General features: G+C 30.0%; 1 protein-coding gene across 11 annotated transcripts; it reads right to left on the bottom strand.

Moving 5' to 3' along the window:
* Window positions 1-740: 740 nt before the first annotated feature.
* LOC123205126 (probable disease resistance protein At4g27220) lies at window positions 741-20,497 on the bottom strand. 11 transcript variants are annotated; one of them, XM_044621974.1, is made up of 19 exons: window positions 18,993-20,497; window positions 18,588-18,909; window positions 15,978-17,443; window positions 15,330-15,755; window positions 13,815-14,240; window positions 9,269-9,559; window positions 8,000-8,150; window positions 7,748-7,909; window positions 7,568-7,641; window positions 6,815-6,918; window positions 6,276-6,389; window positions 6,030-6,190; window positions 4,573-4,772; window positions 4,015-4,350; window positions 3,171-3,262; window positions 2,897-3,077; window positions 2,698-2,813; window positions 2,146-2,379; window positions 741-1,962 (listed from the first exon to the last, which is right to left on the bottom strand). In XM_044621974.1, the coding sequence occupies exons 1-7, from the start codon at window positions 19,659-19,661 to the stop codon at window positions 8,103-8,105; spliced, it is 3,648 nt and encodes a 1,215-aa protein (XP_044477909.1). In that variant the 5' UTR covers window positions 19,662-20,497; the 3' UTR covers window positions 741-1,962; window positions 2,146-2,379; window positions 2,698-2,813; window positions 2,897-3,077; window positions 3,171-3,262; window positions 4,015-4,350; window positions 4,573-4,772; window positions 6,030-6,190; window positions 6,276-6,389; window positions 6,815-6,918; window positions 7,568-7,641; window positions 7,748-7,909; window positions 8,000-8,102. The 11 variants fall into 11 exon arrangements, with proteins under 11 accessions (XP_044477909.1, XP_044477906.1, XP_044477904.1 ...); XM_044621971.1 differs by having other exon boundaries at window positions 7,568-7,667; window positions 7,748-8,150; window positions 8,854-9,559; XM_044621969.1 differs by having other exon boundaries at window positions 6,815-7,005; window positions 7,748-8,150; window positions 8,854-9,559.
* Window positions 20,498-25,572: the final 5,075 nt, after the last annotated feature.

Genomic DNA, 25,572 nt, shown 5'->3' with positions numbered 1-25,572 from the left:
CTAAGGAAAAAACATGGGTTCGACTTAATCAAGTTTTTAACATTGGCATTTCCAAACGATATGCTCCAAACCAGAAAACTGTGAGTTTAATATTATCAATTTCAATAAAGCTGCCAGCTACATTGTCATTTTCTGATAATAAGAGTTTTCTAATCCGGAGACATGAGCTCACTGCTCTTTCAGATCAAGTATTGGTAAAGACGAAATACAAGAAAATTTTGAACCTGCAGAATAAGTGTTCTCTAAAGCAGTGTATCAAAATGTCGATGCCTTGAGAAACAGACAGGCTTTGTTCTGAAGAAAACAAGTATAACTCATGTGGCATAACTGCTAAAATCATCGGCATGCATGGAGTTTTGCTACAATATATCCTTGTACCAATACATCAACATAAAACTTGTAGAATTGTACAGCTAAAAGCTTGTAAACTGCATTTGTACAATGACGTATTATAGCTGAAATTGTACGGAAAGAGAAATGATATTAAGAAAATACAGGGCAAGCTTTGAAGCAAAACCTTAGTGTATTTAAAGTGAAATAAGGAAATTATTTGTCATCTGAAAACACAGACATGGGAGTGACCTTTCTTCTTATGTTAACAGAACATTACACAAAAAAACCTGATCAACTCAGGCAAGCAGCTTCAGCTTCTCACTGTTCTTCCAAATTTAAACTAATTTACCCAGAAAAAGGGGAAATGACAGCAGATATAAACATTGTAGGCTAAATACTCATTCACAAACTTGCATCTGTGAGCTTATTTTCCCTACATTAATTGCCCTTTTCAATAACTATAGAAACTCAATTATTAGTCTCACTGTATCACAAGAATTATTGCTGCAGAAAAAATGTGCAAACAAGAAAAAAACTGGTCTATACCAGTATCCTACCATGGACCCGTTCACTCTCTCGAAGTTGAATGATTATGCCCGATCATGAATTTTGTCATGAGATTCCAGGATTCCATCCACTGTAACCAAAACAAGGCCAATCATTCATGCAGATTGTGATTGCTGGCACCTTCTCCCTTTCTCTCATTCAATTCACAACGAATCATCATTCTGCCCAAAAAATCCACCTGACGGGAAACTTCACCAAAAAAGGAGGCAATTCTAGACGTTGAATCTATTGTTCAAATATCCACAGAATCTATTGTTCAAATATCCACACATTTCACAACAACAAATTTTCATCTATCATCAACCTTAATTCCCCTCTTTCTGATGATTCTGCCTTACATCAGCATCCTTTGCCCTTGTTCTCCCATTGCTTGGTTCTCCGATTTCTCCTTGGATTGTTAACTGTTACCATCTAAATTTTGTCTCTATGTTGTTGTTGGTTGCTCTGAAAGATTATTATTAACAGGTCTTTCATCTCACTAAGTCCCTCTACTAGAGATCGAATTTCAACCTCCAACTAATCTGTCACCACTTGATCCAGCCTAGAATCCATATGGGGTGTTCACCATAACCCAGCCCCCAGTGTGGGCTGATACCACTTTGATCGAAAATTACAGATAGAGAACCACAGAATGTGTAAATACACATGCACAGAATTTTTTTGATGAAGCTTCACACTACAAGTGTCTATTCTCTTACAGAAAATAGTAATAAGAACTAGAAATATACTTGCAGTAGAGGTGCCAGCCCCCTCTCTTTTTTGGCTGTAAAACCCCCTTAAAGAATTATTGAATTCTTGCTTGCCTCTTCTTCATCTGATCTTCTCTTTTTATAGTCTGTTTTGGCTTTGTTCTCTCAATCTTGGTCTGGTTGTCCGGCCTTGATTTCAGTTTATTTTATTTGTGCCTTGATTTCAACTGCCATTATCTGCCCTGATTTTGCCTCTTTGTTGTCTTCTGAATTGCTTCCTCATTGTTTGTTGTTTTCTCCTGATGATGTGCCTGAGATCTTCCTTTGTTTAATTCCTTTGCTTTTCCTCTTGTACACGTGCATGATTGGAGACCTAACAAATTACCACCTCATTAATGATTTCATTGAATGAATATAAGAAAAGAGCTTTCATTTGTTTATATACATTCTCTGAGTGCCCAGGTTGGTAATCCAGGTCACTCTAAATCTAGGCTTTTGAAAATCAATCAATCAAACAAACAAACACAAATTAGTCAATTCATGACAAGTGGACTACCTCAGTTCAGTTTTCTAGGAGAATGAGCACAGAGCTTTCAGTACTAACAAACCCTTACTGATTGATTCATGAGAGATTAAAGCAAGAAGAACAAGTCTGTTATCAATACAACATCGTATGGCCAAAACATAGAAGAGTGGATTTTCCAGCTTCACTAACACCCATCAAGGCTGTAAGCACATCAAGCCTTAATCCAACAGAATATCACAAAGCAGTTGGGAATTTCTTCTTCTCCTAAAACCAAAGGGAAGTAAAATGCAAATTATACATAAAACATGCAAAAATGACTGTATGAGATCTGATGCCTTAAAATATCATGCAATGGAAATAATTGTTTTTGAATGCAGAATGGCTATTGAGGAGTATCGCAGGGATGTCAACAAATACTTCATATACTGAAATGCTACTGATAGGGATTCAAAAGGTAAGACCATCCTGCCGCTAAATAAGATAAGACCCCAAAAAAGATAATGTCAAACATTAAAGTGAAACAAAGACAACCAAAACAAAAATGGATAAAAATCTGAATTGAAAGTAAGAAATTAAATTCACCTTTGTGGGAGTATTTCTAGACTTTTCTTTCATAAGTTTACCATCAACGGAATCCTGACCTCCTTGAATCTTGCCCAACTTTTCTTGCAAAATCATCACACAAGATGATCAGGGGGCTGCATTTGAATTTTACCGGGTGAGCAAACTTGAGTAGCATTGTTTCTTCTTAAGTTAATATGTGATAACAAGATGAACTTACGCTTCAACAAACTTAAGGTCAAGATAAAGCCAATGTCGAAAAGTAAAGCCATGCCAAACAAGGCGCCCAATGCTAGCCAGAAATAAGATTCATCAAAGTTTAATAATCCATGGCTTTCAAGTACCCAATGGTAGTGTTTCTAGGCAGCACAAATGCTACCATTGGTAAAACTACTATCTGGCTATACATATGAGAAATAGTTTCATTAGCTGACAAGATTGTTGCATAATTTTCTTGATTAGAGGAACTAAAAAGTGTTCCTATGAGAGCTCACCTTTTGCCACTGAGAAGCGAGAAATTCATTTAGTGAAAGGCCTATCTCTCCATATGAAAGAGGGGAAACCCGAAAATCCCACCTCAACCACCCTGGCATGAAGGTTGCAACCAATGACATAGCACAAGTTTATCCTTTTTGAAGATGATTTTGAAATCAAATTGAATGAGGTCCAAATAGTCTAACTATGTGCGATGATGAAACCACCAAAAATTAGGACTAGTATAATGCAAAAGCACCAGCTATCATAGCAGCAGCCAGAGTCTGGCAGATTGGTGCCAACAACCGTAACGTGGATATAAAGGCAAGGTGCACTACAAAAAGTAGAATGAACTGACAGAAGAACCTAAAATCACAGCAATCAATTAGACATCAGAACCTCAGCCACCAGAAAGTGAGAAGCTTTCTGCAGCCACCACTTTTGAATGATTTAAAAAGTGAATTTAAACATATTGTTTAGGAATTTATATCCTGAGTATGTAATCATCTTCTTTTAGGTTTCCACAAAAAATTTACAAAGCTAATCCTAAGTATTCAGTATACTGTCATTTTGGAGAATACTTGATGATAAGCATTGGATATAAGTGCACTGACTGATCAAAAAACAGTTGTTGCAACATAACGAATCGATAAATAAGATGAAATTAAATAGAAAGGTATTTAAGTATGAAAGGATACAATGTACTTGTAAACACAGCCATTGCAATTAAAACTTTCCTCTCGACCTTAGGACTGTACCCAATGATGTAGTAACGCATGTCCATGCCATGAATATTTCATACATGTAGCAACAGCATATACAACAATACATCTTATATATACAAGATAAGTATGCTGAAGATACCTTTGTGTAAGTATCTACATCTGGATCCGGAACAGTGCCTGGCTCATCTCTTTTACTGACTTCCATCATCATATCTGCACAAGCAGAAAAATAAAAAATAGCTCTGTACCTTACAACTACCCGTGAGAATTGATAAGGTGGCTCTGATTAAAACTTCATTGTATTAAATTTAGGGAAGCCTACTTCTGCGGTTTCCAACACCGAGACATTGGGCAGCAAATTCAAGTGTTTCCCTCAGTCATCACAGCAATATGCAGATCTTCTTGGCTTATATAAGCTGACATTTTCTGGGGAACAAACTCATCCAACCGGTGACCATCGAAGGAAACTTTTCCCCTATTACCCATGAAGAAAACAGAGACAAAATTGGGTATATTAGGAAATTAAACTAAGATAGCACACAAATATTATAGAGAAGTAAAATAGCTGAAGAAAACAGAAGCAGAACTGAGTAAATTAGGCAATCAAGACGTTAAAAGTAGAACATTTATTGTAAGGAGAGGGTGTTTTATGAGTTAAAGAAAGAAAGGAAAAAAAGAGAAAGGGTGAAGTTATAACGGGGTATGGTTTTGCCTGAAACTTTCTTTGAGAAGACGAGATTATTCTTTGGAGAGACAGAACTTCTTCCTCGGAGGACATCTATTGCTGCTTTCTTCCTCATCTTCCATACTCATCATCAGGTTCCAGTCCTCTTCTCCTCCTCCTGACGATCTTTGTTTACGTTTGAGAATCCTCCATTCGACTCACTCCTTGATCACCTTTTACATCAACAACAAAAAAATTTAATAACAAACATGAGCATTGATCAACATTGGGTACAGATAGAATTCTGATGACGACAAAAGTCCGAAGAATCTTCTACAATGACATTAAACTTCTGTTAGTGTGGAAAAACAATGATAATTAAACAAGAGCAAGATGAAAGGAAGTTGCCATATTTGAGAATTCAAACATAGGAGACACTGAAGTAGGGGCCTGTGCTGGTGGGATCAAAAGCAAGGCTTCAGGAGTTGTTGCATTTGAAGGAAGTGGTATCCATTTGAGAAAATAGTTTTAATCGTTAACTTTTTATGAAAAATGGCATATAAGTGGGAAAATTAAATTTTCTAACTTAAAAAGTGGAAAAGCAAAGTTTGGGTGGGACATAGTGATTCATACATTTTTAATCAATTGAACTTATGAAGGCAACGTATATATTTGTTAGGTAACTGAAGGGAGCTTAGTAGCAGTAACGAGCCCTCCTTCAACTTCCGTGGGTAGATGTTCACAACAGTAGCCTCACAGTCTAAAGGTCCGTAATGGGCGAGCACTATCTCCGGAACTCAGGACTCAAGACAAAGTAATAAAAAGAAGAAATCAGAATAGAGAAAATAGATTCAGAGGAGAGCCATTATCCTCAAATGTGTAACAATGAACGTTGTATGTTTAGTTCAATGAAAATATGAAAGTCTGTCAACATTCCCAAATAAAGATAAGCAATCTCTTCTGATTACAGAAATAATTCCTTAATACTACTCTGGAAAACCAAATTACATAAAATAAACTTAACAATAAGTAAATAGCCTGCAGAGCCTACAAAAGGTCTGCTCCCCCCTCAATTCTCCTCTTCTCTTCTCATATATTTTTCTACTCCCCCTCTCCCTGACGCTCATTCTCTTTTTATATTCCTTTAACCGTTTCTCTAGCTGTTGTCTGTGACCATTCCTTTAACCGTTTCTGTAGCTGCTGTCTGTGACCTGCTGTGCTTTGTTGGTTCTGAAGGCCTTAGAGTCTGCTGGGGTGACACCTGTCCCCATCTGCTGTCACCTTTTGGTTTCCTCTCTTTAGTGTGTTTCTTCCTGCGTGATATGTATACATTAGTCCTAACAGTATTGTTTTGAAATAAGTTTAAGAAGAAATGTTTACAAACAAAAGTCAATGATTTTGAAAGGTTTTTTTGTTTTTACCAAAAAACCTCACTGCAGGACAATGGCACAAATAAGAAATTAAATGCTATGAAAAGATTCAAGAATAACCTCTGGTTTAGTAATGTCCTCAGACGTGAACTTTTGAACACTGGGAATGTATAAGCTTGTCACGAAACAGGGGGTTTGCTTCAATTAGCTTTTTGAGTTCTACAAGCATAATATTACAAGCCGATTTTGTGTCTCCACACTTGGAAAGATGCTCATTTTGTCTGACCACAAATTGCCAACAGAAAAGATCAAGTAAAAAATTTCATAGCATAACATACCAATTAAAAAGAAAGGTGGTGTAGTCACCTAATGTTATCAAGAGTAAGGAGCTGAGTAATCCCTTTGAAAAGATCTCCGTTGAAAGATGCAAAAACCTTAAGGTCCTTGACAAGAATCTCAACAGCCTTTGCTCGATCTTGCCTGATAACACAAAGGAAAAAATTGGAGTACCATTATGCAAATATGGGTTTAAATTGTTATATTAAAAAAAACCAAATTACTTCTCTTCTAATGAATAAGAATAATGTTAGTTTTAATATGTCATGATCACTTCAATCGGTTTAAGATATTGGCACAATGAATCAAAAGTATATCAATTCCCTTTTAAATTATATTTGTTCACATAACGCAAGACTAACAGTGATTTATTTGAAATTAAATTTATTAAAGTTTAATAATCCATGGCTTTCAAGTACCCAATTGTAGTGTTTTTGGGCAGCACAAACACTACCATTGGTAAAACTACAATCTGTCTATAAATATAAGAAATAATTTCATCAGCTGACAAGATTGTTGCATAATTTTCTTGATTAGAGGAACCAATAAGTGTTCCCATGAGAGCTCACCTTTTGCCACTAAGGAGCAAAAAATTTATTTACTGAAACGCCTATCTTTCCATATGAAAAAGGGGAAACCCAAAAATCCCACTTCAACCACCCTAGCATTGAGGCTGCAACCAATGACATAGCACAAGTTTATCCTTTTCGAAGATGATCTTGAAATCAAATTGGATAAGGTCCAAATAGTCTAACCATGTCTGATAACGAAACCACCAAAAATTAGGACTACTATAAAGCAAAAACACCAGCCCTCATAGCAGCAGCCAGAGTTTGGCAGACTAATGCCAAAAACCGTAACATGGATATAAAGGCAAGGTGCACTACAAAAAGTAGAATGAACTGACAGAAGAACCTAAAATCACAGCAATCAATTAAATATCAGAACCTCAGCCACCAGAAAGTGAGAAGCTTTCTGCAGCCACCACTTTTAAATGATTTAAAAGGTGAATTTAAACATATTGTTTAGGAATTAATATCTTGAGTATGTAATCATCTTCTTTTACGTTTCTACAAAAAATTTACAAAGTTAATCCTAAAAATTCAATATACTGTCATTTTGGAGAATACTTGATGATAAGCATTCAATATAGGTGCACTGATTGATTAAAAAACAGTTGTTGCAACATAACGAATTGATAAATAAGATGAAATTAAATAGAAAGGCATTTATGTATGAAAGGATACAACATACTTGTAAACACAACAATTGCATATAGAACAATACATCTGATATAAACAAGATAAGTATGCTGAAGACACCTTCATGTAAGTATCTACATCTGGATCTGGAACAGTGCCTGTCTCCTCTCTTTTACTGACTTCCATCATCATATCTACACAAGCAGAAACAAAAATAGCTCTGTACCTATCAACTACTCGTGAGAATTGATTAGGTGGCTATGATTAAAACTTCATTGAATTAAATTTAAGGAAACCTACTTCCTTGGTTTCCAACATGAAGACATTGGGCCGCAAATTCAAGTGTTTCACTCAGTCATCACAGTAATATGCAGATCCTCTTGGCTTATATAAGCTAACGTTTTTTGGGGAACAAACTCATTCAATCGGTGCCCATTGAAGGAAACTTTTCCCCTATTATCCCTAAAGAAAACAGAGACAAAACTGAGTTTGAGTTAAAGAAAGAAAGAAAAAAGAGAGAAAGGGTGAAGTTATAACGGGGTATGGTTTTGCCTGAAACTTCCTTTAAGAAGACGAGATTATTCTTTGGAGAGACGGAGCTTCTTCCTCGGAGGACATCCATTGCTGCTTTCTTCTTCATCTTCCATGCCTGTCATCAGGTTCTAGTCCCCTTCTTCTCCTCTGACGATCCTGTCAATTCCTTCTAAAAGGAGCCAAATTAAAGAAAAATAATATCAATAAATTAAAGCCAATATTTCCCTTCAAAACCTATAATAATTTTAACAGGAACCAAGGATTAAAAAAAAAAAAAGAATTTGATGGCCGTTAGAAATTTTTTAGAAAAATATAGAGGAAGCTAGTTGCATCGTAATAGTGGAGAGGGGTGTGAAACTGTGTGGTGGCCACTAGTTCCTTTCTTCTTTTTTTTTTATGTGATACAAGAAAATGAGGGATTTTCTTAACAACCACCTCAATACTTTAAAAACATTTATAATAAATTTATTTTAACTATAACAATACATTAACTATAACATTGTAGTTTCTCTGTATGTACTTAATGTCAATTCCTTCCCAAAGGAGCCAACCTAAAAAAAATCATGTCAATCAAATTAAAGTTAATAATGTTAAATATGTTTAACATGAACCAAGGAGAAAAAAATATAATTTTTATAGTTGTTAGAAATTTCTTAGAAAAATATAAAGAAAGCTAGTTGTATCCTAGAAGTGAAGAGATGTGCGAAAGTGTGTGGTGGCCACTAGTTCAACAATAATGCTCACCATATACACAAATTCTTTTATGCGGTTCAAGGTCAATATTGTTAAAAACACAATTAATTATAATTAACATTGAAAATATAATATTCTTTAAAATTACTCAAATTTAAACTAATTAATTAAATAAATACCTGTTTTTTGTATTCTTGTTGTACAGTTGTATTCAAGTCATTATCCCAGATCTCTACACCTCTCACATTCTTATTTTCAAACTTGTAAATGACTCTGTCTAACTTTGGTGCGCATATGCTTCCTTGACAAAAAATCTCCAAATTGGGGCAATCTTCTATAATTAACTCTTCTAAAGATGGAAAACTAAAGGAGTAATTCCCAGAGCAAAAACTTGTGAGACTTTTTATTTAAAAAGTTAAGTGACAACTTATTCAAATTGTTAAAAACAATTTCTGTACATGTTGCTGCATCTCCCTCATCTTCTAATATTTCAGTCAGCATTCTACAATTTGATATGTTCAATTCTTTCAACTGCACCAAGCTTCTAGTTGTTGAAAGTGTTGTTAAGTTAACTAACTCATTGCAACCACTTACCATGAGAACTTCGAGATTCTGCAAAGAAGTTGATGATGGCACTAGACTCACCAATTTGCTACACTTCTGTACATGTAGAACATTAAGATTCGGAAGATCAATTACACTCTTAATTTCTTTGTATTCACATTCATATAGTTGGAGCTCTTTCAGACTTTGAAATCTTTGAAGGACTGGAAGTGGAATATATGCTGACTCATCACTTGAGATTTCCAGAGCTTTATTTTCACGATTCCAACTAATCACTATGCTCTGAGTCTTTAAATTAAATTCCTCCAAATCATGGTCGATCTACATAACCATCAAAGCAAAATCCAATCAGCTTTTTAAATATATTCTTAAAACAAAAGTTTAGTTAATGGCTTATTAGTTGAAGCCTTCAATTATTTATTTTTTAAATTTAAAATCAATATAAAAATTAAAAAGTTCAAAAGCTGTTTTCGAAAACTACTAATTAAATGTGTCTTTTAATTTTTTTTTTGAAAAATCTTAATTGTTTAATTTTGTTTTTTTATCATGTTTCCTCATTTTGAAATAATCTATTTTACATAAATGATAATAAAAATATTCAAAAACTGAAGATTGAGGCGGCTAGAATTCTTCTAGTATTTAAGTTCAATATTAATGAAAAAAATTCAGCTCACTAAGCTTTATTAAAAAAGAAAAAGGAGAGGCAGTTAAAATGTATGATTTATAACCTATAACATTTTCCTATATAAATTAATACATACAAAAAATTCAATACATATCAAATTGGCAATACCCTAATATAATTTCTTTCAAAATTAAACTGATTTTTATTCTTGTTGAGTACCAAATCATGTTGATAAAATTTTGAAATGAGTAATATAATGTGCACTAATAATGAGTACCAAATTAGATAACAATGATGATGTGTCACATGCAATTTGATGTGTTTTAAGTTATTAAATTATTAAATTAATTAAAAAATTTGAGAGATAAAACTATTTCAAGCCAAGCGGAGAAAAACTATTAGCCCACATGGTTTTTAAAAAAAAACTATTTTTAATTTTTTCAATAAAAAAGTTTATCACTATAATAAATTATTAAATTAATTATAATATTCACATATAATTTAGTATATTAAATTTTGTTAATTATTTACAAAGATGTATTTTAAGTTAATTATTATTGAGGATTTTTTTTTCCTTTAATATTTTTCTATAAGAAATAGGGATGGAATTTGTAGAAGCCATTAAGTCAATTGTTTTGAATTTATGTAATATAATATAGAAAATTTTTATAGAGAAAAAAGGGAATAAAATTGGATTCTTGTACCTTTTGGTCCAAGCATAGAGAATTTGGCTTTGAAGTGAACATCTTAAATTTAGGACAATTTTTGACCACCAACTCTCTCAATTACGGCCATTTTGAAGTATGTATTCCAGGATAGAAATCTATAAACTCTGGTAGATATTGAAGCTTCACTTTGGTTACCTGCGAAAAGGAAAAATTGATAGTTGCTTCTGTTCCTTCTTCTGGAGTAACAATTCTCTCTAAAACCTTACAACTCGTTAACTCAAGGTATTGGAGTTGTTGGAGGCTTTTGGCTATTGACAAAGAGAACACATATTTTATTTTATCACATTCAAATAAGGTCAAGTGTGTCAAATTTTGATAAGAAGAAGTTGAAAGTTGGCTATCCCAAATCTTTTCAAAACGAATATTCTTCAATTCTAAGACCTTTAAATCACGAAAGTGAACCTGCAGTCAAAGTTAATTGTTGTTTCAAAATCTTAAAAAGAAATAACTGACTCATGCATTTATCATAACATTCCATAATATTAACAATGTATTTTTTTTTTGTCTCTAAAAATATTAACTACAGACGCAAGCATGAATTAATGAAATCAATACTTTCTAGTGAAATTGATGCAAGCATTAATTAAAATAGAAATTTAATTCACTTGAAAAATTAAAAAAAATGCAAAAAGGAAAATAAGCATATAACAAATAATTAACTACTACAACTAACAAATGAGAATAAGCATAAGAGAATATAAAAAAGCATAATAGCAAAGTACAACAAGTTATCACCTTTTCGTTACGTGACAACTTGAACTAAAAATTCTTACTAGTAAAATTGAACTAAAAATTTAATGCACTAGAAAAAGGAAAAAAGAAAAATAAGCATATATAACAAATAATTAAATAACAAATTTATCACTATAATAAATTATGAAATTAATTATAATTTCCTATTATTCACATATAATTTAGTATACTAAATTTTGTTAATTATTTGTGAAGATGTATTTTAAGTTAATTATTATTGAAGATTTTTATTTTTTTCCTTTAATATTTTTCTGTAAAAAATAGGGATGAAATTTTTAAAAGTCATTGAGTCAATCATGGTTGATCTACAAAACCATCAAAACAAAATTCAATAAGCTTTTTTATTACATTCTTAAAACAAAGGTTTAGTCAATGCCTTATTAGTTGAAGCCTTCAATTATTTATTTTTTAAATTTAAAATCATTATAAAAATTAAAAAGTTCAAAAGCTATTTTCAAAAACTACTAATTAAATATAAAAATTTAAAGTTAATTATTGTTTCAACATTTAAGAACTCTTGAGAAAATCTTATGGATTTATCATGACATGCAATAATATTAACAATGTATTTTTTTGTCTCTAAAAATATTAACTACTGAATCAAGCATGAATGAATGAAATCAATAGTTACTAGTAAAATTGAACTGAAAATTTAATCCACTTGAGAAAAGAAAAAGGAAAATAAGCATATATAACAAATAATTGAACACTACAACTAACAAATGAGACTAAGCATAAGAGAATATAAGAATACATAATAGAAAAGTACAAGAAGTTATCATAAATCAAACCTTTTGGTTAAAAAATGGCGTTATTTCATTGGATTGCAAAGTCAATTCCGAAACGTTTGAGATTTCCCTGAAGAAAGTGTCTATGTTGGGACAATCTGAAATAATTAACTCTTTCAATGATGGGAAATTGAGAGAGTGATTCCCTGAGCAGAAGCACGTGCGACTTTTTAACTGATAAAGTGACAACTTGGTCAATTTTTGAAAAACAATTTCAATTGTTGTTACATCTCTCTTATTTTCTAATATTTCAGCCAGCATTCCACAATTTGATAAGCACAATTCTTTCAACTGTACCAAGCTTCTAGCTGTTGAAGGTGATGATGGCACTGGACTCACCAATTTGTGACAGCACACTATACCTAGAACATTAAGATTCGGAAGATCAAATACACTCTTAATTTCTTTGTATTCACATTTATCTAGTTGGAGCCTTTCCAGACTTTGAAATCTTTGAAGGACTGGAAGTGGAGTATATGCTGACTCATCACTTGAGATATCCAGAGCTTTATAATTACGATTCCAAATAATCCTCATGCTCTGAGTCTCTAATACAAATAACTCCAAATCATGGTTGATCTACATAACCATCAAAACAAAATCCAATCAGCCTTTTAATTATCTTCTTAAAACAAAAGTTTAGTTAATGGCTTATTAATTGAAGCCTTCAATTATTTATTTTTTAAATTTAAAATCAATATAAAAATTAAAAAGTTCAAAAGCTGTTTTCGCAAACTACTAATTAAATATATCTTTTATTTTTTTTTTGAAAAATCTTAATTGTTTAATTTTGTTTTTTTTTTAATCATGTTTCCTCATTTTGAAATGATCTATTTTACATAAATGATAATAAAAAATTTCAAAAACTGAAGATTGAGGCGGTTAGAATTCTTCTAGTATTTAAGTTCAATATTAATGAAAAAAAATTCAGCTCACTAAGCTTCATCAAAAAAGAAAAAGGAGAGACAGTTAGAATTTGTAGAAGCTGTTGTTATTGTTCACCAACTGTTCGGTGAATTGCTTGATCTATACACTATTTATTTTTTAAAATTTATGTCTTAGCTAACTTGTCGCTTCTATTCCTTTTTCTTACAAATTTATACATACAAAGAATTCAATACATATCAAATTGGCAAATACCCTAATATAATTTGTTTCAAAATTAAACTGATTTTTATTCTTGTTCAGTACCAAATCATGTTGATAAAATTTTGAAATGAGTAATATAATGTGCACTAATAATGAGTACCAAATTAGATATCAATGATGATGTGTCAATATGCAATTTGATGTATTTTAAGTTATTAAATTATTAAATTAATTAAAAAATTTGAGAGATAAAACTATTTCAAGCCAAGTGGAGAAAAACTATTAGCCCACATGGTTTTAAAAAAAAAAACTATTTTTAATCTTTTCAATAAAAAAGTTTATCACTATAATAAATTATTAAATTAATTATAACATTCACATATAATTTAGTATATTAAATTTTGTTAATTATTTACGAAGATGTATTTTAAGTTAATTATTATTGAGGATTTTTATTTTTTTCCTTTAATATTTTTCTGTAAGAAATAGGGATGGAATTTGTAGAAGCCATTAAGTCAATCGTTTTGAATTTATGTAATATAATATAGAAAATTTTTATAGACAAAAAAGGGAATAAAATTGGGTTCTTGTACCTTTTGGTCCAAGCATAGAGAATTTAGCTCTGAAGTGAACATCTTAAATTTAGGACAATCTTTGACCACCAACTCTTTCAATTTTGGCCATTCTGAAGTATGTATTCCAGGATATAAATTTGTAAACTCTGGTAGATATTGAAGCTTCATTGTGCTCACTTGTGGAAAGAAAAAATTGATAGTTGCTTCTGTTCCTTCTTCTGGAGCAACAATTCTCTCTAAAACCTCACAACTCGTTAACTCAAGGTATTGGAGTTGTTGGAGGTTTTTGGCTATTGATAAAGGAAACACATATTTTATTTTATCGCATCCAAATAAGGTCAAGTGTGTCAAATTTTGATAAGAAGAAGTTGAAAGTTGGCTATCGCAAATCTTTTCAAAATGAAGATTCTTCAATTCTAAGACCTTTAAATCACCAAAATGAACCTGCAGTCAAAGTTAATTGTTGTTTCAAAATCTTAAAAAGAAATAATTGACTCATGCATTTATCATGACATTTCATAATATTAACAATGTTTTTTTTTTGTCTCTAAAAATATTAACTACAGAAGCAAGCATGAATTAATGAAATCAATACTTTCTAGTGAAATTGATGCAAGCATGAATTAAAAAAGAAATTTAATTCACTTGAAAAATTAAAAAGAAATGCAAAAAGGAAAATAAGCATATAACAAATAATTGAATACTACAACTAACAAATGAGAATAAGCATAAGAGAATATAAAAAAGCATAATAGCAAAGTACAACAAGTTATCACCTTTTCCTTAAGTGACAACTTGAACTAAAAATTCATCTTCGTAAATAAGCATATATAACAAATAATTAAATAAAAAATTTATCACTACAATAAATTATGAAATTAATTATAATTTCCTATTATTCACATATAATTTAGTTTATTAAATTTTGTTAATTATTTATGAAGATGTATTTTAAGTTAATTATTATTAAGGATTTTTATTTTTTTTCATTAATATTTTTCTGTAAAAAATAGGGATGAAATTTTTAGAAGTCACTAAGTCAAGCATGGTTGATCTCCAAAACCATCAAAACAAAATCCAATCAACTTTTTAATTATATTCTTAAAACAAAAGTTTAGTTAATGGCTTATTAGTTGAAGCCTTCAATTATTTATTTTTTAAATTTCAAATCAATATAAAAATTAAAAAGTTCAAAAGCTGTTTTCAAAAACTACAAATTAAATATATCTTTAAAAAAAAATTTTGAAAAATCTTAATTGTGAAACTTTACATAAATTTCAGTAAAATTTTCAAAAAGTGAAGATTAAGGGGGTTGGAATTCCTTTAACATGCCTACTTTGTCTCTTGGAAACATCAACAATCAGTTGAATTTACTTCTATATAAGTTCACTATTAATGAAAAACAAATATTCAACTCACAAAGCATTACGGAGAAAAAAAAAAAAGGAGAGGGATAATTCAGTTGTTTCAAATTTATATGTATAAAGAAGGTTTTTTAAACATTCAAAGAGGAACAAAATTAGATACTCATACCTTATAGTCCAAGCATAAAGAACTTGGCTCTGAATTGAATATCTTAAATTTGTTACAACTTTTCATCTCCAACCTTTTCAACTTTGGGCATTCCAAAGTATGTATTCCAGGATAAAAAGTTGCAAGTTTCAGTAGATTTTCAAGCTTCAAAAAGGTTAGTTCAGGAAAAACAAAACTGGCAGCTGCTTCTGTTATTTCTTCTGTAGCAACAATTTCCTCTAAATCAATACAAGCCTTTATCTCAAGATATTGGAGTTGCTTGAGGTCTTTGGTTATGCTACAAGGAAACACAAATTTTATCCTTGTACATCTCCACAATATCAATTCTTTCAAATTTTGAAAGGAGGATGATGGAAGTTGGTTGTCCCAAATCTTTCTAGAAATAATATTCTTCAATACCAAGACCTTTAAATCAGAAAAGATAACCTACAATCAAAGTTAATTGTTGCTTCAATATTTAAAAACTCATATGAGAAAAATTAAAGAATAGTACTTGATAATGAAATTGAATTGAATCTGAAAATTTGAGTTACTAGTAAAAAAGATGCAAGTGAGAATACTACAACTACATGTTAACAAATGAGAATAAAACTAAAAGAAAATAAGAATATATAATAGGCAAATACAAGAAGTTCTAGTAAATCAAACCTTTTTGTTAAAAATCGGTGTGCTTTCACCCTCGCCCTCCCCCTCCCCCTCGTCCTCGTCCATCCTCATCCTCATGCTCATCATCATCCTCATCATCATCCACATCCTTTCATCCTTATCCTCATTATCTTCATCTTTTGAACGTTTGACTAAGCATAAGAGTTCAACATTTTTGATTCCGCAAAATTCTTCCAAGTAGATGGTACGATTGAATATCAATTTCAATATCCTCAAACACTTGTGTTCACCAATTGGTAGATATTGGTACCTCCAATTTCCCACTAATATTTTGTACCTTTCAAGCTCTCTAGAAAATAAGGCTTCAGGCAAAACCTTGTCATCTTGAATATCCAATTCTACAATGGCGAGTTTAGACAAACACTTCAATTCCTCAAGTACTTCAATCTTCCACTGAATAGGGCACCCCTTCAAATAAAGTTCTTCCAAATTGAATAATTTTAATATCACATTTGGAGCAATAACTTTCAAATGATAGCAATCGCTCAAATCTAACAATCTTAGTGAAGTTAATTGATCCATTTCCGTGGAAAACTCTTTAATGTAAGAATGTCGCATGCTAAGGACCTTTAGATTCTTAAGCTTTCCAATAATAGCAATATATTTAATGTTGCTACCATCTAAACACAATGTTTGAAGGTTTGTCAATTGATGAATTGATGATGGCAATGGCAATTGTTGTAGTCGAACCAAATTCAATACTCTAAGATTTGGCATCACCGTGAAAAAGCCCTTCGGCATTTCAAAAGAAGAGTTCCACATATCAGTCATATAGAAATAGTCAAGATCTAGACAAGCCAAATCCTTTGGACAAACCAAATCATTTGGACAATCCAAATCATAAGGCCAAAGTTGACTAATATTAGTACTTTTACCAGGTAAAGAAATCTTTGTGCATTTCTTGAGTTTTGCTCTATCCTTCCAATCTCGTTCAACATCATTTCTTGTTGTAAACACATGGTACTCCTCATGTGCAAATACTATGGCAACATCACGAATAACATCATGCATAGCAAATTGGCCGCTTTCGAACCCATCAAGTAACAAACAAGCATCTTTGAGGTCATGAACCAATTTATCTAGTCTTTTTCGTGCACCTTCCATTGTCAAATTAACTCCGCCAAGTATATTCAGGCACACAACATGTTTGAACAAGTCTGAAATGGAAGTATTATTTTCCATTAGACTACAAATTAAAAACATTTTCTTAAGTTCATCACTTAAATATTTGTAACTCAAGGCGATCTTTGTGTACTCCTTTTCAAGGAATCTTGTATACTTTACTTCTGAAAGTCCTTTCAATTCTTGTAATGCATACTTCCAATCAGATGGATCACTCTTGTTTCTTAATGCTTTAGCTATTGCACTAATGACAAGAGGTAATCCTCCGCACTCCTTGCATACATCTTTTTGTAGAGAATGCAATCCATGTTTTTGAATAATATCTCCTGCAAAGAGATCTAAGATTATACGAATTGTATTTTTTTATTTACATACATACTTTAGATTTAAAAACAAAAAAAGTTATAAATGTTGAATTTAATCTTTTCCAACTAAATCCATCAAATTTTTTTTAATCTAAATGAATTCTAGTTTATAATATCAAATATAATTCCTCTTGAATTTTTATTTTAAAAAATCTATAATTAGACACTCGTAACATAATAAGTGGCAAATAGTGTCTCTCTCAAAGTGTTTGAAAAAGATACGAATTAATATCTTGAATGCAAAATAGTTTTATTTAACAAACAAGAGAAAAATATGTTCTTAAGATTATTTATTCATACACAAATTCAGTGGAAAAATTTATGTTTATTCATGGTCAAAATCTATTAAATTGTAACCGTCCTTAGAGTCAAGCTTCAAAATAGTTTAAAGGCTTCACATTATACAAAATTTGATTAAGCTTTTAAACACGAATCAGAATACTGCATTGAGTAAGTTAGTGTTCCACCCAAGGTTTGACCTTAAAACTTTTTTGCACCCTTGTTGAACATAAATAACACTTTTTCACTCACAATTAAACTTTATTAATAAAAATTTAAAAGTACTTACTTTTAGAAGAACAATTAACACAATAAAATCAAAGAAAAAAATTTGATGTCTAGATGGATTTCGAGCTTGGATCAAAGGCATAATGTTCGATTGGAGATCGTTCAATTTGATGAACAATGCCATTGGAGAGCCACTGACATTGTCAACACTCAACAATGTCTAATTCAAAGCGATTAACAACATCATTGATATGATGAACAATTGCATTAAATAGATAAATAAGTCAATTATTAAATTGAGCTACTAATCTAAAACTCTTGTGTAAAATTGACTCGTTTGATCTGTACTGAATATTCAATTTGAAACAGCTTGGATTTTATCTACTCTTAATTTTGAGCTTGAATATAATAAAAATGAATTATAATGTTTTTTATCAAGAACACAAGTGAAATTAAAATTTGAAGTTGGAATTTGTTCATGTTATAATTAATTTGGTATTTTAATATTCACATCAAAACACATCAAATAATTAAAAAATATAATTAAAATGTGTTGATTTAAAAAACATGCAAATAAAAGTTCTACAGCACATTTTACCTGCCATCTTCTCGAATAGGTTCCAAGCTTCTTCTTCATTTAAAATACCCATCCCGAAATTATTTGTAGAACCCATACTCTCCAACACATCTAACTTTCTTGTTGTGAATAGAAGTTTATTTCTCCCACGGTCAGCTCCGCAAGGAATTCCAATCTTTTCAAATTCTAGAGGTTCCCAAATATTATCTAGAATTAAAAGAATTTTCTGGCCCTCCATTCTTGAATATAGCTTCTTTGCCCTTCCACTTTCGTTTTCGAATTTCAAATCCAAGTTGTCAGCAATTTCTGTTTGAATCTTCTGTATATTAGGAGATTCTGACACCTGCAAGATAGGAAAAAAAATATATACCCAGTCAGAACCAATATAAAGTAAGCCTTATTGTTGTGTACTGTATGTTTCTTTACCTCAACAAGAACAATGTCCTCAAAGAGCCCTTCCTCGTTGGCTTTCCTACCAATTTCCTGCGCAAGCATGGTCTTCCCAAGACCACCCATCCCATAAACACCAATCATGTGCACATTCTCATCATTTAAAGCACCCCGTACATTCGTCACAGTGGTGTCTCTTGATTCAAAAGCCAAATAATTTTCACTAGATTTAAGCCAGATCTCTGGTGGATTAGTTTGATAGGAAATTGGACTCAATTCCCTCTCTTGCTGGAGGAGTGGATCAATATCATCCCGCTTCAATTTAAAAGCTTTCCTGCTTTGTTTGTAGTGGATGATGAAATTGGAGCACAATCCCTTGAAACAACGCGGGTTGTTTGCTTTCTCTCGAATGAACTGTTCTTTCTCTTGAATCAACTGCTCTGCTTTATCAATCATCTCCTGCGCACTGTCCTGCCACTTCTTAACATTTTGGTTGATCACTTCCACATTTCTTTCAGCAGCAATAATCTCACGCTCAACTTCTTCTCTTGTATGCTTCAACTTATCAACTTCCGTTTCCAGATTTTTGAAATTGGTAGTGTAGTTGTACAAGTACTTAAATGGACGCCAAATTGGAGCAGCCAACCACTCGGCAACTTGAAGGACAGGACTCACCACACTCGCGATACAGGGACAATCAACCATTTTTTAAAACTTTTTTCAGGTTTGAAAAACAGAAGTAAAGAAAATGAAAATAATTAAAATGCAACTACCGAAATTAAAAATAAATTAGAGAAACGGATTTTTTTCTGGTAATTGAGAAATAACCAAATGCAAGAAGGTTTTTTTATTTTTGGAAGAAATCAGAAATAATATTGAAACAGATATTCTTTTTAAAAAAAAAGAAAAACCAGAAATTGGGCAAAAAGAAAGCTGAAATAAAGAAAGTAAAAGAGAGATAGTAACAGGGCAAGTAAGGCGCAAACCGAAGAAATCAAAAACAGAAGAGAAGTAAAGCAAATGAAAATATTTAACAATAAATACGAGAAATGATAATTCTTTCTAGTAATCAAGAAATAACTGAAAGCAAAAATGTTTTTTTTTTTTTTTCGGTTGAAGAAATCAGAAATATTGAAACAGAAAAAATTAAAGAACCAGAAATAGGGCAAAAAAATTCTGAAATAAAGAAAGTAAAACAGAGAAAGCAACAGGGCAACCAGGGTGCGAACTGAAGAAATCAGGGGAACTAGTTTCGGAGAGGTTTGTGACAAGGCAAGTAAGGCGCAAACCGAAGGAATCAAAGGATGTGGTTTCAGAGAGGTTTGTGAGTGAAAGTATTTCTGAATGATTGAAAGAGAAGAAATGTAAAGATGATAAAGAGAAATGAAAGTTTCACAAAATTCAATTTATGGAAGCAATTCTTTGTTCTTGGTGGCACTCCACTTATTTTTAATTCAACTCTTAATTTATGAGAAAATCTATTAAAAAATTTTATTGCTGTGATGGAAATAGACTTTGAGTAAATTCAACATCATTCATGTGACGAGTCTCCACTGTAATCTCTTTTTTCTGCTTTTATAAACTCATTTGCATTTTCTAGGATGCTGCCATATTACATTGACTTTGATTGTACTCTTCGAATTAATACCTGATAAAATCAATTTCTTCCTTCCTTTTTCTTACTTTCATATCTCATCAACAACAAATTACAATTTCAGACACTGTTAAATTATTTTCAGAACCCAAAACTCCTACCAGAAAAACATGGCATGCATTTCTCCTTTTGATGACATTTTATCAAATATACTAATTAATTAATTAGTATGGTTGATCTTGAAGAATCGAGAGGGGAGAAAAGGTAGCGATTGTACCTTCTTTCTTCAAATTATTATTATTTTAGTCTTACTTTTTTTTAATCTTGTATTATTATTGTTAGTATACATCACAAAATTATAATAAACCAAAAGTCCAATCTCAACCTAAGGTTTTGTATCCCAATAAAATTTTAATTTGATAGTTTAGTTTGAGTTTAGTTCAAATTCTTATATAATATTATTGTTAATCAATTCGATTATATTATTTATAAGGTGTTAATATTATTTACCTTATTAATAATATTATTTATTTTTATAATAATCTTAAACAATGTTTTTTATAAACTCAAACAAACTTAATCTTGAACTAACAATTATGGATTCACGTCAAACTTCAATCAATCTATATTCAAATAGAACTCAACTTGAATATAATTTTGATTGCTTTTGTAGTTTATAAGTACTTCTACTACAACAAATTGTTGTAACAAATTTATGATATGATTTGCGAATTTATAAATTGGGTAAAAGCCTCGTGAAAAGGTTTACAATGGTTTTAAGTTTGCTATGAATGATGAATTATCATCTCAATTCATTACAACATAAAATGAAATGAAAGTTCTACCAAATTCAACTCATTTGACACTTGAAATTACCACTCACCTCATTAATATATGGTGAAAAATAAAGAGTCATGAAGTAGTAGATAGATAAATATAAATAAATGTTTAGTTATGATTAAATTGTATAACTATAACATGTTATTGGATAATAAGATTTTTTTCTTATTTTAAAATTACTTAATTAGATATTAATATATTAAGTTATATGAAAAGTATGTAAAAAAGTATATATTAATCTATTATTTAGTATTTATATTTTTTTAATTTATAAATAATAAAATATTTTAATAATTTTTTATTACTAGTGGTGATATAGCATATTACTTTGTTTAGTTTTTATTATCATTTGTAATGTGACACATTACTTTATTTGATTTATAAGTAATAAAAAATTTTAATCATGGTTATAAAACAGATAATAAAAAATTTAATTTGATTACTAATTTCATCATATGTATTAATAGACTATTAAATTAATCTCTTGATTTAGTTATAATTCTATTTTTAATTATTAATTTTTACGGCAAAAATACTTTTATTTTTAATTAATATAACAAATAATATAAATAATATTTTAAAATAATTATACTTAATAAAATTTGAGTAAAATAATATTTTATTATATTTAGTAAAAACAATAATTATTTATAGTCATCAATTTTTATAATACTTTATGTTTGATAACCTTGTAAGTAATGTTTTATTTTTTATAATAAAATATTATTCTAACCAAACATATTAGATAATTAATCTAATAAAACCAGAGACATCTATCACATAACAAAGACTATACTCTTCAAATAGTAAAAATAAAAATATTATGATTGAAATTACAAAAAAAATCTTCCATGATTGTTAAGGAGATAAAATAGGAAATTTCATGTGCAAGGAGAAAAAAACCTTTTTTTCTTCTTTTTCAAAGTGAGGAGACTAAATAAACTTTTAGATTTTGGAGACATATTCACATGGGGGGTCTTCATTGTAATTTCCCTTTTTGCTTTTTCTTATTTTATACTTCATAAACTTGTTTGCATCTTCAAAGAAGCTACCACATTACAGTGACTTTACTTTTCAAATTAGAGTAGGGGTAATGTTAAAATCAAACTAGTACTAAAAGCTTAAATAATGAATATAATTTTTTACATAAATAATTATATGTTATCATATAATTGAGTATTATTTTATCTTTAATTTAAAAATATTCAATTATATAGTTATATATCATTATTTATGCATAAAATTATACTCATAATATAAATTAAAGAGAGTTCAGATCAATCCAACTCACAAACTTGGTGTATAACACGACCTAGTTCGAAAATTATTTCAAATAATTATTAAATAAATATTATTTTTTATATTATTAGTTAAAACAACATAAAAAAAAATCTTATATTCGAATCACAAACCTAAACTAATTCAATTTAACTAAATATTTAAATTGACTCAGTTTGAGTTTAACTTAAATTTTTGTTTGATAATATTGTTAATTTTATCGATAATATTATTTATAAGTTTTTGATAGTATTTATGCATAGATAATATTATTCATTCTAATGATAATTTGTTATGGTGGAAAATGAAGCATACAGTAGATAAATTAGCTAAACTTTATTAAGTGCTTACCAATTAATTTCCCTTTTTATCAATTATAGAAAACTCAATTATTAGTCTCACCGTGTTACAAGAATGATTGCTGCAGAAAAAAAGTGCAATCATGGGAAAACCGGTGGATAATGGTATCCTGCCGTGGACCCCTTCACTTTCTTCTAGTTGAATGACGATGACCAGTCTATGTCGGCCATTATGGGTCCTCTTTTGGCAATACCCATATAAAAATACATATGTATATTTTGACATAACATTTTTTCAGAGCAACTCATTCCACAAGAAAGTGCAGAAGGAATACATAATAATATATTCACCAAAACTACATTCTTTTATATATTTAGGGTATGATTGGTTTTGATAATTTTTTATTATTAAAAAAATATTATAAAAAATAAATTATTTATAAATTATTATTATGTTTAATTATTTTAAAATATTATTTTACTTAAATATTTAATTATTTTAAAATATTATTCATATTACTTGATATATTTATTGAAATTGAAAATATTTTTGTCTTTAAAAATTAATAAATAAAAATAGAATGATAATAAAATCAAGATTGTCTTGATAATTTTTTAATATCTAAATAGACTATAATAGCCAAAGTATCTCTATAGTAGCTCTAGTTAATAAATTCGTATATTATATATGTTTGTCATATTTTATCGTTTTAAATATATTTAATCATATCTTTAAACCTTAAATCGTATGAAAAATATATTTTATATACTCATCGTACTAAACTAACATTATAAGTTATCATATTTTTTTATTTTTTTGGACAAAAAATAAAATAATATCATTTTATAATATACAAAATAATCTAATTTTATATAAAATATATAAAACTCATTTCTAATTATAATAATTTTTTTTTCTTTTTAAAATTGAAATTTTTTATGACAGAGAAAAAAACTGTAGCTTAATGTGAACATGATAGATTTATTATAAGTTTGCAGGAAATAATTAATTAAAGTGGAGTCCCATCACGGTAACGAAGAAATATTTATTAAAGTAAGAAAAAGAGAATTGTATTGTAGAATTGACGACTGACTTCATTTATTTGTTGTGGTGGAAAAGCAACTGAGCTGGTTTCCAGCCCCACTGCTGTGTGCCCACAATATCATAAAAGAGATCAGTGTGACTGTGACCAATCTCAATCTTTGAGTGAAAAACAGAGCTTTCATTAGTTTGTAAACATTTTCTGAGTGTCCAGGTTAGTAATCCTGGGCACTCTAAATCTAGACCTTTGAAAATCAATCAAACAAACAAACACACTGTTTTTGCTTACTTTCATGCCTGATCAACAGCAAATTACAATTCCACACACTGTTTGTTTAATTATTTTCAGAACAAGAACTGAAAGTTCCTGCCAGAAAAACATGGCATGGGTCTCTCTTTTTCTGATTACATTATAAAATATATTCATTCATTAATTAGTATTCTTGAACTTGAAGATTCAGTGAGGAGAAAAGGTAACGATTGTACCTTCTTTCTTCAAATATTACAATTTTGTACTTTCTTTTTTCAAAATTTTTATTATTATAATTTTATTTATTTTTAATCTTTTTATTATTAATTGTTAGAAAAACGGACTATATGAAATGGTGCATTAGAGAAATAAAAATGATAATTTTAGGCCGAATTTAGGGCCTTTGACTCTAACAGGGAGAATAATTTTTGATAAAAATAAATATAAGGATGAAAAAAATCATTGTAATCAGGAAAGAGGATACATGTGGCGCCTCCCCACCCCACCCCTGTCCCCGTCTCCATCCCTATCTCTGTACCCGTCCTTATCTCCACCTTTTTATATTAATATATTTACTTAAAATACTAACATATCTTTATAATTTTAGATTATTTATATTTTTCAAATTTATTTATGTTTTGGTAGTGTATATTAAAGTGGTTAATATATAATATTTGTAATATTTGAAATAGTAGAGTAGTTTTAATTTTATTTAATTTTATTATTTAATATATTTATGTTGTATTTAGAAGGTACAAAGAAAAGGTTTTTCCCCGCAAAGAAAGGACGGGGAATCTTTTTCATCCCTACAACAGGGACAGGTATATCAATCCCCTCCTTGCCCCTCCCCGTTGCCATTTCTATAAAGAAATACCATAAGCTAAAAACTCATATCTCAACTAAAGGCTTTATATTTCATTTGTGATTGAATTCAGACTAAACTAGTTCAATTTAATTAAGTGTTTAACTTAATTCAAGTAAAATTCAAATTGAAATTTCAATTTGATAGTTTAGTTTGAGTTCAATTCAAATCCCTCTATGATAATATTGTTAATCATGTCGCCTATGTTATTTATAAGTTGTTAACACCATTTATCTCATTGATAACATTATTCATCCTTATGATAATTTCAAACAAACATTGTCAATAAACTCAAACTCAAACTAGTAATTATAAATTCGTGTCAAATTTGAATCATTTCATATTCAAATAGAATTTAATTCTAATCACTTTTGTAGTCATAAGCACTTCTACACCATATTGTTATAACAAATTTTGGACAAAGTCTGCAAATTTGCATATCAAGTCAAGG

This window comes from Mangifera indica, unplaced genomic scaffold, assembly GCF_011075055.1.
Source record: "Mangifera indica cultivar Alphonso unplaced genomic scaffold, CATAS_Mindica_2.1 Un_0002, whole genome shotgun sequence".
Taxonomy (NCBI): domain Eukaryota; kingdom Viridiplantae; phylum Streptophyta; class Magnoliopsida; order Sapindales; family Anacardiaceae; genus Mangifera; species Mangifera indica.
This window is presented reverse-complemented; position numbering and strand designations above follow the sequence as displayed.